Raw genomic sequence first — 14154 nt, 5'->3', positions numbered from 1 at the left:
AAATTTTACCCAATACACGTGAAAACATTTTTTATATGCGTATAAATGGGATATGTTTGGGTGTTTTTCGAAACTTTCCCCTAATGGGATTCTTCGGGGCTTTTTTTCCCTCACTCAGGACATGCTGAGGATACAAAATCAGTTGAGTTTGCTTCTGTTGCAATTTGTTTAACGTTGACCCCTTTTTTGGCCTAAAATTACTGGACTAATTAGCAACAGATCACAAGAACAAGGTCACACGTTGATCACATTTTTGAATAACGTCCATATGACCAGGAGAAAGTTCATCAGTTCCCTACATCCATGTCAGATAGACAAGACAAGAAAAAAAAAAGTCTTAGAAGGACGAAAAAGCATTAGACAGTAGGCATCACACAAGGATTGTTTAAAAAAAAAAGCCTGTACTGTAAGCATCTCATTATAATACATATCAAAAAAACAACATCACACAATCACAGGCTGACACTTTGTTACAAGAAGGGTCTAAAGTCAATATCCTCATTTAGGCCTGGATATATTAAGGCATTGAGTGTGAAAAACCAAAAGTTTCCCTTTGGAGAAGTTGTTTTTAGATCCCCCCCTCCCTGATGGACTGCTCTACAGAGTTTAAACCAGTCGGCTTTTTATTAAAGGCTTTTATTTAACAATCCTTGGCTCTAGGGAGTGAGTGTCTGAAGCAAGCCTGGTGCTTTTTTCGTCCTTTTTTCTACTTAAAGAGCACCCCCAGGGCTCCAGACTAACTTTTTTTTTTTTTTAACTCGGAGCACAGTGGCCCCCTAACTTAAAATTTAACGAGCTGAAAAGCAGAAAATTTAGGGGCGCACAAAATAAGTGGACTTGCAAAGCAAATCATCACATTTCCTTTTCACATTGGCCTGACATATGTAGTGATATATACGGTACCACATTCTTTGAGTTGCCACTTCCACATTTCACCAGTTTAAAAAAAACAAAAACCCTGCAAATTTACTGGTTGCACATGTGCAAGTAGAAGAAAAATGCATTTACACTGTCTCAAATTTTAAGAGCAAAATGCCTCCATTCAGGCAGTCTGGAGCCCTGACCACGCATCACCTGGAGTTAACTTGTTTTTTCTATTTAGAGCACTTAGTACTCCCTGCTGTCTCTTGTGTAGAGTGTTTGAAATTATGTTTTGATACTAGTTAACAGTGACAAGACGTGGTACAGTTTGTTATTCTAAAACAAACTAAAAAGAGGCGGTGTGTTCCAGGCTGGAGGAGCACCACGCCGCCCATCTGAAGGCGCTGAGCGGCGAGAGCGAGGATCACAGGAGCCAGTCGGCCCAGGTGGAGAAGGAGATGAACTACCTTCGGACCGAGCTGGAGGCCCAGAAGGCGGCCAACACCCGCTCCCCCAGCAACACCATGAAAAACCTGGTGGAACGACTCAAAGCACAGCTCACCCAGAAAGAGAAGCAGCTCAAGGTCGGTCTTTTAAATCACCGACTTTTTACTCATTCTGCTTGTCCTGTCTGGAATGAAGTGTAGTATAAAGTATTTCAGTTAATTTCTGTGGGAATGAGGACACACCACCACCGCCTGTTGTTTTTTGCATGTTTCCCCCTGAGTCGGTCTGTTTCATCTTCTTCCAAAGATGTGCACACCAGGTGGACACAGTGCTGTAAATCCATCATATAAATGAATCTGTCTCTCTCTCTCTCTCTCTCTCTCTCTGTTGGCTGTGTCATGCACTGGCATCCTGGTCTGGAAGCCGTCCTGCTCTCCTTCACTTGTATCCCTGTGTTGTGAAACATGAATGATGTGTATGAATGTAGCAGAAACGGATGATTCACTGAGGGTCTCGCCACTGCACTCATCGTATTATTCATCATAATAACAGCTTCCATCTCTTTGTTCCCTGTCCCCCACCCCCACCCCCCCCCAGGCGCTCAGTAAAGCTCTGCTGGATCTGCGGGCAGAGATGACGTCAGCCGCGGAGCAGCAAGTCATCGCCAGCGCTGCTCAGAAAGAAGAGAGCCTCAATGTGCAGATGTTGATCGACAAACACACCAAAGATCTAAAAGTAAGACTTCCTGTGTCATCAGAACAAACTCCATCGTATGTCAAAACAGACTGATAGCCATGTGCGGTCCATTCATCTGGGTAAGATGACTGTGAAGTTTCTCATTCATCTGAGTCATTGTAGTCAATTGGTGCTAAAATCAAAGGCAAGTGGACGTCTCTTTGGTTCTTGAAGACATTTCCCATCTCATCCAAAAGGCTTCTGCACCACAGGTTAGGGTTTGGAGAACTTTTGGAGTTATCAAAACGCTTTAGGAGTTCCAGGGGGGGGTCCGGCTGGCAATGGATTTTCATATACTGTAATGGCGGCGGATACAGCTCACTTTTGAGTCGTCCAAAACACACACTATGAAACATCCAGATACCTCCATACTGCTCGTCTGTACTGGCCCAAGTGTCCTGAAGCCGCCACATGAAAAAAATGTTCCGAAAAAATATATATGATCTCTGTTTTTAGCCTTGTTGTAGCAGTAGCTCCCAGTGGCTGCGCGAGATTTGCTGCGAGATGTTCTTCCATTTACATCATACATCCAATGGTTTACAACGACGAACGAACATCTCGCAGCAAATCTTGCGCATGTGCACAAACATCAACAGAGACACAGGGAGCTACTGCTACAACAAGGATAAAAACAGAGATCAAATACATTTTTTCCTAACAACATTTTCATGTGGCAACTTCAGGACACTTGGGTCAGTACGGACGAGCAGTATGGAGGTATCTGGATGTTTCACAGTGTGTGTTTTGGAAGATTCAAAAGTGAACTCTATCCGCCACCATTATATGAAAATCAGTTGCCAGCCGGACCCCCCCTGGAACTCCAAAAGCGTTTTGATAACTCCGAAAGTTCTCCGAACCCTTCCTTGGCATGACGGTGAGTAGGTGATTGGTGAATTATTGATTTTGGGTGAAGTATCCCTTTAAATACCTGGGACTCTGACACCAGTTTTGTAGAACTGAAGAAGCCTTTTGGATGAGAGGGAAAATTGCTTTAAGAGCCAAAACATAGTACTGTAATGACTAACCCAGATAGTCGTAAACTGAAGGCAACTGGACGACGTTATGGCACAAGTACTCAGTATTTATTGGTTGGACTTCACCCATTTGGGTCTTCAATGCCCACCTTTAAACTTTCACAGCTGTTTTCCTTCAGGCTGAGATGCTTATGGAGTGACACCATTATACAGATACATATATATATACACACCGGGCGTATAAACAAGGGCACGGCAAGGCAAGTTTATTTGTATAGCCCATTTTTACAAACAGTTTGTCTCAAAGGGCTTTACGCAGCATCATGACAACATCCTCTGTTCTTAGACCCTCACATCGACTGAGGAAAAACGCCCAAGAAAAAACCCTTAATGGGGAAAAAACAGGGTTAGAGACCCAGGACGGGCAGATGTGCAATATGTTGCAATATGCAAGATGTTGTATACAGGCAAGAAAACAGAAATGCAGATGTACCAGGATAAGACAGAAGATTTAAGATGCCATCACAATTAGAAAATATTCTGTACAATATAACAGGCTCAACACAGATAGATTACAAACAGAGGAAGTTGGGCTGTGGTCTTTGTTTTTGCTTGTTGTTAACAAATCTGATGAGCAAATAAGATCAACAGTAATCAGCCTCTCAATTATTCTTTTTTTTAACCTCCAGCCAGTCCCTTTTGAACTTCACTAAGCAAAATAGTTTATTGTTTTTTGTGTATGGATCCCCATTCGTCACCATATCACCATGGTTTTGCATTTGCGTCCATTTAAAAGACAAGACAAACAATAAAGCAATAAAGTCAGGACAAAAAAATATACAATAACAAAGATCACATGTACATTTAATACAACAAGAAGATTAAAACCTTTTTTTAAATAGTTGACCAGAAGCAAACAATAAAATTGGTTTAAGACACAATTTCTCTGTGTTTTACAGCTTTTTTTTTGAGTTTCTTTTTGGACCTTGATTTATTTTCAATAACAATTAGATGAAGGGGGAATGGCACTGCATCTGTAGGATATAAGTGATGCATATCTAAACTATCTAGTGCACTACATTAATGGTAGGAGGACTGCGTACTGTGCTGTCGATGGGACTGTCGTATCGTATTCGTTGTATGAACATGTCACCCTGTACAATGCTTTGGATCAGTGATAGTTGTTAAAGAATCAGTGACATTATTTGGTGTTTTTTCATTGGATCCTTTTCCAATAAGAAAATTACACTGTACATCACCAGACATGTATTTTTTAACCAGTATCTTAATCTCTCTTCTCCAAAGGCGCGGATGCAAGATCTGAATGAGGATCTCCAGTCTGCAAAGGAGTCTGTGAAGGCAGCCAGAGGTCGGGAGAGCGCGCTGAAGGAGGAGGTGGACGGCTTGAACCAGGACCTCCAGAGGAGTCACAAAACCCAGAGACGCCTGCAGGCCGAGAGGGAGGAGAAGGAGCAGGAAATCCAGGAGCTCAGGCAACAAATCAAGAGGCTCAGCAGCGCTCTGCAGGTCGGTGGTGTTGTAACGAGCTTAGCCTCGCCGGCCGCTGCTCTTATTATTACACAAGCCGCGGAGCGATGTGCTCAACGGCGGCCGCATGACTGCGACTGCGTTATCAGCATAACATCATGTGGACAAGTGACCGGAGTCCTCTGACTGACATGCAGACCTTGAAATGGGATAGAAACACTGAAATGTAGGACGTGCAAAAAGACCCAGAGCGGGCTCTTCCGCGTCAAATTAAAAAAAGAAATCGAGGAATGCATCGAGAATGAGGATCTCACATTCTTCTTAAGATTTCAGATAAATTCTTCCAGTGGATATCAGACATGATTTAATTATTCAGGTATTCTTGCGGATCAGCGCCACCAGGCATGTAATCTATCTCGGGGCTTCAGCTAAATCTTCCCGTCTGTCTCTTATCTCGATCACGATGCCATGTGGTGTGACCGTAACCTTCCCAGTGTTTCCAGTCTTAGCGCCTCGCCCACTCGCTCCCTCTCAATTAAATCAAGCAGGGAATGGAGCACTTTGTTAGAAACGCCATCCATCTCTGCTTTATGTGTGTGTGTGTGCGTGTGTATGTGCGCACGCTGTCGAAGAAAAGTGAGGTGCTATGAAAATCTTCCTTCTCCTTCTGTGTTTTGCTGATTAGAACCAACCAGAACCAGATGGGAAGGGGCCGAACGTGGAGAATATGCAGAAGAAGATCAGGAAGCTGGAGTCGGACCTGGAGAAACGAGCAGATACGAAAAATACCAAAGACGACCAGGTAAAGGTTTGAAGATCAAAACGAATCAAGTAGCGCTGTGCGTTGGGGGGGAGGGGGTTGTGCAGCAGGATAACAGCACAAGGGTGTCATTCAATTCGTCTCTCCACAGAGCAAAGAAGAAGTAGCGCGGTGGGAGGAGGGGAAGAGATGGCAGGCCAAGATGGACAAGGTGAAGAACTCGGTGAAGGAGAAGGAACGAGAGAATGAGTCTCTGACCAAACAGCTCAGCACTCTGAAAGACCTCTACAGCAGGTCAGTGTGAGCATCAGCATGGGTCATTCACACAGCAGCTCTTTGTATGTATCTGACAGATGGAAACATGATTACATTAAGTTCATAAACTTACAAAATACGCCATGATATCAGTAAATCTCTCACAATAGAGAGCCTATGCGGAAGCGGAAGAGAAGCTCGCCATGGGACCTCAATTCAGGGAAAAAAAATCTCCATGTAAGTGAATGGGAGCCAAAATTTTATTTTGTGAGCCGATTCAATTGCGTCATGAGAAGAAAAAAAAAGACCTTAACCTATTTAAAACATCGTGTTTCATGCCAAAAAATCAGCAGTTTGTTGTAAAACGGAAACGGAAGAATTTATTTTGTGTGAAGACCGCTCTATGGACTAGCTAGAGCAGGGGTGTCCAAACTTTTTGCAAAGATTTGGTGGGGTGAAAATGTGTGGGGGCCGACCATTCAGCCTGACATCCTTTGAGCCATTAGCATTAAATGCAAATTAACTATTTAATAAAAAAATTTTTAGATTGCAAATGGCATTCTTTAATTTCTTCACATAGAATACAAATAAATGTAAACAAGGTTTTACCAAAATCACTCTTTATTTTCATATTTGAAGACCACATAAAATGAAGAAAAAGTCTGTCTGGGAAAAAAAGAAAAAAACTTTCAAGAAGCTTAAACATATCTAGGTTAATTTGAAACATTGCATATAATATTTTATATTATATTAGGATTTTAGAAATGGGCCGGAAAGGTCAAGGGTCATGCAGCTAGAGTGCGGCCACAGATCTGCTGCTATCTTCTGGTGAAATATACAATAGCTTTTTTTGTACGTGTTTGGTTTGTTTTTTTGTACATATTATTGATTTTATGACAGGCTGCAGCCGGTGGGAATTTGAACACGGGCCGCAATTGGCCCCCGGGCCGGACTTTGGACATGCCTGAACCAGAGTAACAGGAAGTGGAGTAGCTGACATGTGGCGTGTGACGTCACCTACGCCACCTGTCGTCTCTCTGGTTACAGATTTACGGAATTTTATTTTATAATAGTTTTACAACAAACTGCTGATTTCTTGGCATGAAATGTGATGTTTTAAACAGGTAGAGGTCATATATTTTTCTCATGGCACAATTCAATCAGATCACGAAATAAAATTTTGACTCCCGTTCACTCACATAGAGATTTTTTCCCGGACTGAGGTCCCATGGCGAGCGTTACTTTTTACTTGTTAACTGTAACACAATAATAAAGAGTAGGGGGGTCTTTACGCTTTTATATGACAAACTGTTAAAAAACCCAAACATATTCACTTTCCTACTGTGTAATGAAAGTAACAGATCTCAAATTTAAGTAGCTGGAATCAAAGAATATCAAAAAAAGGGGTTTTGGCACTGGTACACTGATCTGGTGTTAATGTGTAATTTACCTCTCATACACCTGAACTGCCACTGTCAGTTTTGAAAATGGACCAAAGTGTTGCTTTTTTTTGTGTGTTTTTTCAGGTGGAGCTGTCACACACTTTTCCTTTACATCTCTGTCAGCTGTGGGTCCCCTGCTCTGTTTTTACACTGCGCTGTTTTATTGTGTGTGTGCAGACTGGAGCAAGAGAAGGGCGCACTGCAGAGAAAGCTGAAGGCGCGAGGTGTGACGGCCGACCAGGTGGTGGGAGTGAGATCCACCGAGATGGAGAAGGAGATGGAGGAGCTGAAGAAGAAGAACCTCGACCTGGAGAAACAGATCCTCATCATAAAGTATCTATGCAATGGGAACATATTAACCTTTTTAAACAGCATGTAACCTCTGATGTAATGTTCATTCTGCTGCGTAATTTTCTTGTAATATAATCATATAATCATATCATCATTATTGGAAACGTATGAGAACATTATGTACAGAATAAGTTCCATTATATGTATGAATTAAGGTTATTTAAGCAGGAATTTTTACACGATGTATCCGTGTAATAAAATTCCCCCATAATATACCGCTGTACAATCCAGACTCTGATCTGATCTCTGTATATTGTATTAAATCTGCAGACAGCACCAGGCTTTGCCCCGGGACGACGCCATGGAGAATCTGACCCTGAGGAACCGATACCTGGAGGAGAGGGTCCAGGCTCTGGAGAGCCAGACGTCCAGAGAGCCGCCGTCCAGACCCTCTGTAAGAACTCAGCAGCTTTACGCCATGTTAGCTTTGAAAGGCTGACAAAAATATACACTTTAAACACACCTTAAAGGAGCTGTATGTAAAACTGTGGCCAAACCTGTCAAAACAGATTCGAGGTTGCCAGATAGCCACACGCTAACCTCTGCTCTACTCCAGCTTTGTGGCTCTGGTACCCTGAAACTCACTCACACAGTCTCTATGCCACCGGAAAATGAGCGAAATCAAGGAAATTAAGCGGATAAAGCTGTATACGCGCGGTGGGAAAACGGATTATTGTGCAAAAAGCTCGGTGTGTGTCCAGGAGAAAAAATTATCCACTCCAGCATCTGTCCTCAAGTTCTTCTCTACTTTCAGCTGTCTCCATCTTTTAAACTCATCTCCTCTTATGCAGATCTTGGTTTTGTTTCTGCTTTTGTTAAGACGTGTTTGAGAGTCATAGTGAGGTCTTTAAATGTTAGCATCATAAAATCTAATCCGAAATTGCTTATACTGTAGCTGCAGCTCAGTGTTAATTGGCAACCTGGATGACGAAATGCTTCTGATATGTGATTGGGAGATTGTGGTGGGTGGCATAACAGGCCAAAACACAAAATCAGAACATTTTTGTGCTGCAAATATTTGGAATATTCTGTCCGTACTATTGTTTCCAGTAAGATCAGTATTTCAAATAACATGATTCCTTAGTCTCTGGTGACATATTGGGTGATTTTATGATCACTTGCCATACATTTCTTACATATAGCTCCTTTAAGTATTGAAACATTTAGTTGTATAATTAATCAGAAAAAACAAGCCTGAGGTCTGAGGTAACTTATCAAATAGGTTTTAGTAGTTCTCAGTTCAGTTTATTGTCATTCAATATGTTAATAACATGAAGGAACAAAATAAGCAGCATACAGGATGAGAACAATATAAAAATAGACCTTATAATAATAATAATAATGATTACAACAGTAGTAGTTAAACCAAGCAGCAAGTAGTCACAAAGTGTGGAGGACAGACATTTTTAGCCTCACAGCCTCTGGGAAGAAGCTGCGCTTAAGGCTTTTCGGCTGCAAATATCAAAACTAAACAAAATAAAACAGATGTTTGATGAACTGAATTGAGTTGAACTGATGTTTTTACATCGAAAAACAAAAAGACCCTGAAATCTTAAAGTGAAAACAGATTGAAATTCATTAAAAACATGAAATACACGGTAGCCCATGAGGTTGGAATAACATTTTTTTTTTTTTTTACCTCTTCTCATGAACTCATGAACTGATTGTGACAATGTGATTTATTATTGATAGATAAAATGTATATCTGTCTCAAAACTCTATTGATCCATCTCTTCCAAACATATCACTGAAATTTCAACCACAATTTACCTTTATATAATAAGAATCAAATAGAAGAATGTCTGAAAACAAAATTATTACAACTTTATGGGCATCCGTGTATAAAAAATACACGTTTGTATATATATATATATACACATTCTGTCCTTCACACCTCAGTCATCACTAGCGCTGTCAGCGGAGTCACAGAAGTAGTTAGAGATCAAGAGCTTACACCAGACCATAGTGTAAATCCGCCAAAGATGTTTCTCCTTTTCTGTGTTTCTCTATTCATCCTTCTTTTTCTCTCTTTCCATCTGTCTTTCCTCCGTCAACTGGATGTAATGTGATTGATTGCCTGTGAAAAAGGTAAAAAGCCCCTCCCCTCAGGCTCTGAGGCGGATTTGCTCCGTCACTGTGGATGTTGCGGACGCTTCGCGGCGAGGGAACACTCTGTCGCCTCGTCCTGCTAAACCCCCCGCTGACCATCAGAGGGAGCCAGAGGTGAGGCAGACACACAGGGCAACTCAAACCAGGTTTGTTGGAGAAGATGTGGCTGAAAACAAAGAAGAAGCAGAAGAAAAAGAAGATCTTAGAGAAGCAGATCATCCAGGCAGCCCACATTCTCCTGATCCTCAAGAAAACGCTTCGCCGACTCAACCACAGACAGAAAACGAGCCCGGGCCCGATGATCCGTCAGGAAGACCACAGTCTGTGATGTCATCCTCCGAACCAGCAGCCGCAGAGGGCGAAACCTGTGAGGGTGTGAAAGAGGGCGGTGCAGAGATAGATGATGGAGATGGAGACGGAGATCAGGGGGGGATCAGGGCAGACGAGGAGGAGGAGGAGGAGAAGAAAGATGAAGCTCTGGAGACTACAAAGGAGGATAATCCACCACAGTCACGCTCAGTAGAGACTGACGTGGATTCTCAGTCTAGCACCGAGTACGTCGGTAGAAAAAGGGACGAGCGCGTTCGAAAACAAGAGAGCAGATCGCTTAGATACGTGAAGGTACTCCAGGCGTCTGTAGTGGCCCAGCTCCAGTGATGTGGTAGATGTGACAGTGAAGGTTCAGTGGTTCGTTAGCGTGTTGTTGGTGTTTTTCCTCTCCTCACTAACGGTTTCTGTGGTTGTGTTTAGATCCACAAGTTCAAGCTGTTCTCCTCCTCACCTCCTCCTCTAGAGCTCATGTTTCTGAACATGCAATGTTTTTTTCCTGCACTGTGATCATCAGACTTATTATTCAGTCCTTTTCCTTGGCTCTGTCTGCTTTTACACCTTTTGCTCTCCTCTAGACTTCGGGACGAGGAACTGGAACTCCCTCTCAGAGAGATCAGGACCTCCAGAGAGAAAACCTCAAGCTGGCCTCCGAGAACCTGGAGCTGCGCTTCCAGCTGGAGCAAACCAGCAAAGACCTGCCCAGACTCAAGGTGCACGACAGCAGACAGCGAAGTGTTCAGGACTAGTACCAGAGCTGATTCTATGGCATTTCATAGGGATAGTTTGGGATGTTTGACATGGGGTTGTGTGAGGTACTCAGGCCAACTAGTGTATAATTGGCTGCAGTGTGAGAGAGGAAGCAGGGAACACAGCACACTAGCAGAGCATCATGTCACTGTGCAGCATGAAAAGGTAAAAGTAGTAGTGATGCACAATAACTCTTTTTTTCCCCCATAAATAACCAATAACGTCCTGCTTCTCATAACCGATAACATTTTTAATAGTTTATATCAATACCTGAGGTTAAGATGAACTGAACATTATAGTTCTGACACGGATTAAATACAATAACAGAACTGTCATCACTACAACAAAAACAAGAGCAGTTATGACTCTTCAAAAATCAACCTTTATTATTATTTCAAATCAACCCAGAGGGCAACAGACTTAAATTAGGGAAATCACGGCAACGATGGCTGATGTCAAATGTCATAATCTGACTTTTCTGTGTGTTTGCCAATAATTATCAGCCAATATCGGGGTGATAATTACCGGTATCGGTTCTGACCGTTACCGTGCGTCCCCGAAAAGTAGAATATTCTGTCACAGCTGCATTTTTCTTTGGTACTAGAGTTTTCTCGACCCATGAACTACTGTATTCCTACACACAAGTGCACCTACAGTGTACTATGTGGGAGCTCACATAACGGCTCACATACAGTGGAACTGGATCTGAAGTGGACCAGACCAATTAAATAAAAGCATATTAACCTATACATAATGAGAACTCTTAACATTTTCCCTTTGTTTTGGTGCAAAGAAGTAAAAGAACATCATTAAGATATTTACAGCTAATTAACTATAAAAAATTCTTGGAAAAACTACATGAAATTTGAACATTATTATGCCTCTTCTGTCTTCTATGTAATTTTCACAGTCTTGGCAAGTTCTGCCATACGTTTGGCCCCCCTGCTATAGAGACAATGTCCTAATTGCAGTCGCTCGGGTTTGAAATATAAATATAAAGGCTATATATTTATATAAATATAAATATATAAATGACTGTAAATAACTACCACACACAACCATACATCAAATAACCCAAACTGTCCCTTAGTGATGCTGAGATGTGTCACCTATCAGTTTATATACAAAGCTTTTACAAATACCAAATAAGATATGAATTAAAAAGTGAAAAGTTTGTTGCAGCACCGATTCACACACGTCTCCATTTGTTATTTCAGCTTTCAGCTGTTTTATGAACTTCTAATCACATTAACAAAATCATGAGCATGTAATTTTTTGGAAACAAGTGATTTATATCATTTTTGTCATCCAGTTTTCCTTTGTTTTCCACAGAATCAAGTTGCCGACCTGAAGGAGCTGTGCAACGCGCTGAAAAAGGAGAAGGCTGAGGTGAAGAAGAAGCTGGTTCAAGCTCAAGGAGTAAGTTATTACATGATATCCCAGAATTATCCTCAAATGAACTGCTGTTGCTGTGGAGAGTCACACTATCCATCATCAGCTATCAGGTCTGGTTGCTGCACCTAATAAACTACAACAGTGTGTATCAGCAGCTTCAGCTACTATCACAGCAGAGATTAGGCGTCTCTCTTCTGAATCTCCTGATACTAATGTGGACTCAGGTTTTATCTGCTCGTCTGAGACACAGCTATCAGCCTGTGTGTCACAATGACCGGTCAAACATGTAGAACAAACCTGCTTCATAAAGATATCATCCTGTGTCTTGTGTGATTAACCCTTCAGGGGTTTGAGCTTATTTTGGCCCATTTGGTTAAATACTTTTGACTTTTTCCTTTATATACCACATAAAAAATCTTAACCATACCCATGTTGGGTCTTTTATTTTCAGCACAACAGATCACCTACATGATTTGACAGTTATTTTTTCACTTTAACCTACTTTATTAACATAGTTAAAGCAGAAGTAAGCGATATTTTTGTGTTAATATAAGTCTTAAATAGTTATATCTTCCGACAGCAATCACTTACATAGAGTGTTTGGACTGAAACACGGGTCTGTCAGTCACTCTGCTCTGCTCTGAGCCGAGGAGAAAACTTTTCTCGTATCCAACAATTTTTATCCAATGAGGAGAGAGAACGGCATGAAGGGCTGTGTGTGCAGCCAAGGGATGCGCCTGAATGTGGTGACGTAGGGACGAGGACTGTTATGGTGCGTTCAAGGCAACTCGTTTTTCCGACCTGTGAAGTCGTACCAGTTCGATCTGGTACGAGTTCACGGGTCGGAAGTTACGAGTGGCCGTTATAATGCACTTTCACAGGTAAAACAGGTCGGAAAAACACAAGTGGGTTGCCTGAAACGCTACTAAGTCGTGACTTGAAGCTGTAATTTACGGTTTCAAAAGTCTGCCTGGAACGCAGCATTACCCAAAACGACCGGATCGCTTACTTCTGCTTTAACTTTTTCCCAGTTTGTAAAATGACGAAGTAAAGAGGAGCTATGCAGGATTTGTAGCTTAACTATGCTACATTTATTTACCTCATTTAAACATCTTTATGAGTAATTCTGATGGTTTAATAAACAGTTTAACTTGTTACGAGGGAGAATGGAGGCTCTCTGCCTTCCATGTCCCTGTCACCTTTGCAAGATCGGGGCCTCGTCTCTGCAGCACCGCGACACAAACGCGCCCCACAACCCATAATCTCTTGTTTATGATAGATTAAACTACACAAATATTCACGTCGCATATGATATATAATGTTATCTACTGCTTAGTGATTTCTTTCCTGCCGGCTTCATTGTAAACAAATGCACATGGCTGAGAGGAGGGTTAGCAAAACAGAGGAAAAGCAACCGGACTTCTTCTTTAAAACTATCATATCTCTGGTTTTACAAGGTTTTTCAACGTCAATAAAAAACTAGGAGAGATTTTTCAATCTGCACTTTTGAGTGAAGTTGACAGCAGTGCTCCTAGTTTCTTTTTTTTATTACGTGTTTCTTCTACCCTTTTTTATTTTTTATATTTCTGTGTGTTTGCAGGTTTTTTGATAATGTTTTTCTATGTTTGTGTTTGTGATTTTGGCTCAAGTTTGTTGAATAAGTATCAACTTTTAGCTCAGAACTTTTCCCAGAAATGACCAAACAAAGGAGTAACAGGAGATGGGATTGATAACATCTATCTATCTATCTAAACATATTATTTTTAAGTTTTAAACATCTTATCTAATAAAATAAATATCAAAGAAACTGAATATTTGAACTGTAGATCGTGATCATGATTTGGATCGTGTTCCTCGTCAGACTGGTCACAGCGGGAAAACGGTTCCTGAACTGGAGAAAACCATCGGGCTGATGAAGAAGGTGGTGGAGCGGGTGCAGAGGGAAAACGAGACGCTGAAGAAATCCAGCGCACCTGCACATCAAGAAAAGATCTCTGCCCTGGAGCAAGAGCACAACAGGCTGAAGGTTTATGTCTCCTTCTTGTCGGTTCTTCATTTACGTCTTTGCTCTGTTTCTACGACTGACGGTAACGATTGTTCTCTCAAGGCCGACTACGGGAAACTGAAGAGTCAGAGTGAAGCCGAGCTCAACGCAAAACTTGAATCCAAAACCAAAGGACTGGAGAAAATAGTGATGGAAAATGAACGTCTGCGCAGAGAGAACAGGAGGGTAAATACAACACATCTTTTCGGACAGAAG

The 14154-nt window shown here is 41.7% G+C and overlaps 1 protein-coding gene across 6 annotated transcripts in view; it reads left to right on the top strand.

The window, feature by feature from the left end:
- cep290 (centrosomal protein 290) overlaps nt 1-14154 on the top strand; it is a 42448-nt gene that overhangs the window by 26001 nt on the left and 2293 nt on the right. For 4 of the 6 annotated variants that reach the window (XM_085780132.1, XM_085780131.1, XM_085780134.1 and 1 more), the window contains 12 exons: nt 1232-1445; nt 1906-2043; nt 4323-4544; nt 5191-5313; nt 5417-5559; nt 7140-7295; nt 7584-7707; nt 9402-10043; nt 10328-10462; nt 11832-11918; nt 13756-13920; nt 14002-14124. In XM_085780132.1, coding sequence (XP_085636258.1) covers nt 1232-1445; nt 1906-2043; nt 4323-4544; nt 5191-5313; nt 5417-5559; nt 7140-7295; nt 7584-7707; nt 9402-10043; nt 10328-10462; nt 11832-11918; nt 13756-13920; nt 14002-14124 — 2272 coding nt within the window. The remainder of the gene's footprint in view (nt 1-1231; nt 1446-1905; nt 2044-4322; nt 4545-5190; nt 5314-5416; nt 5560-7139; nt 7296-7583; nt 7708-9401; nt 10044-10327; nt 10463-11831; nt 11919-13755; nt 13921-14001; nt 14125-14154) is intronic. The other 2 variants (XM_085780135.1, XM_085780137.1) reach the window with 1 other exon arrangement.

This window comes from Trachurus japonicus, chromosome 6 (assembly GCF_045865225.1).
Source record: "Trachurus japonicus isolate A0001 chromosome 6, Traja_1.0".
In the NCBI taxonomy this organism is placed as follows: domain Eukaryota; kingdom Metazoa; phylum Chordata; class Actinopteri; order Carangiformes; family Carangidae; genus Trachurus; species Trachurus japonicus.
Note: the sequence above shows the minus strand (reverse complement) of the source record. Positions and strands in the feature narration are given on the sequence as shown.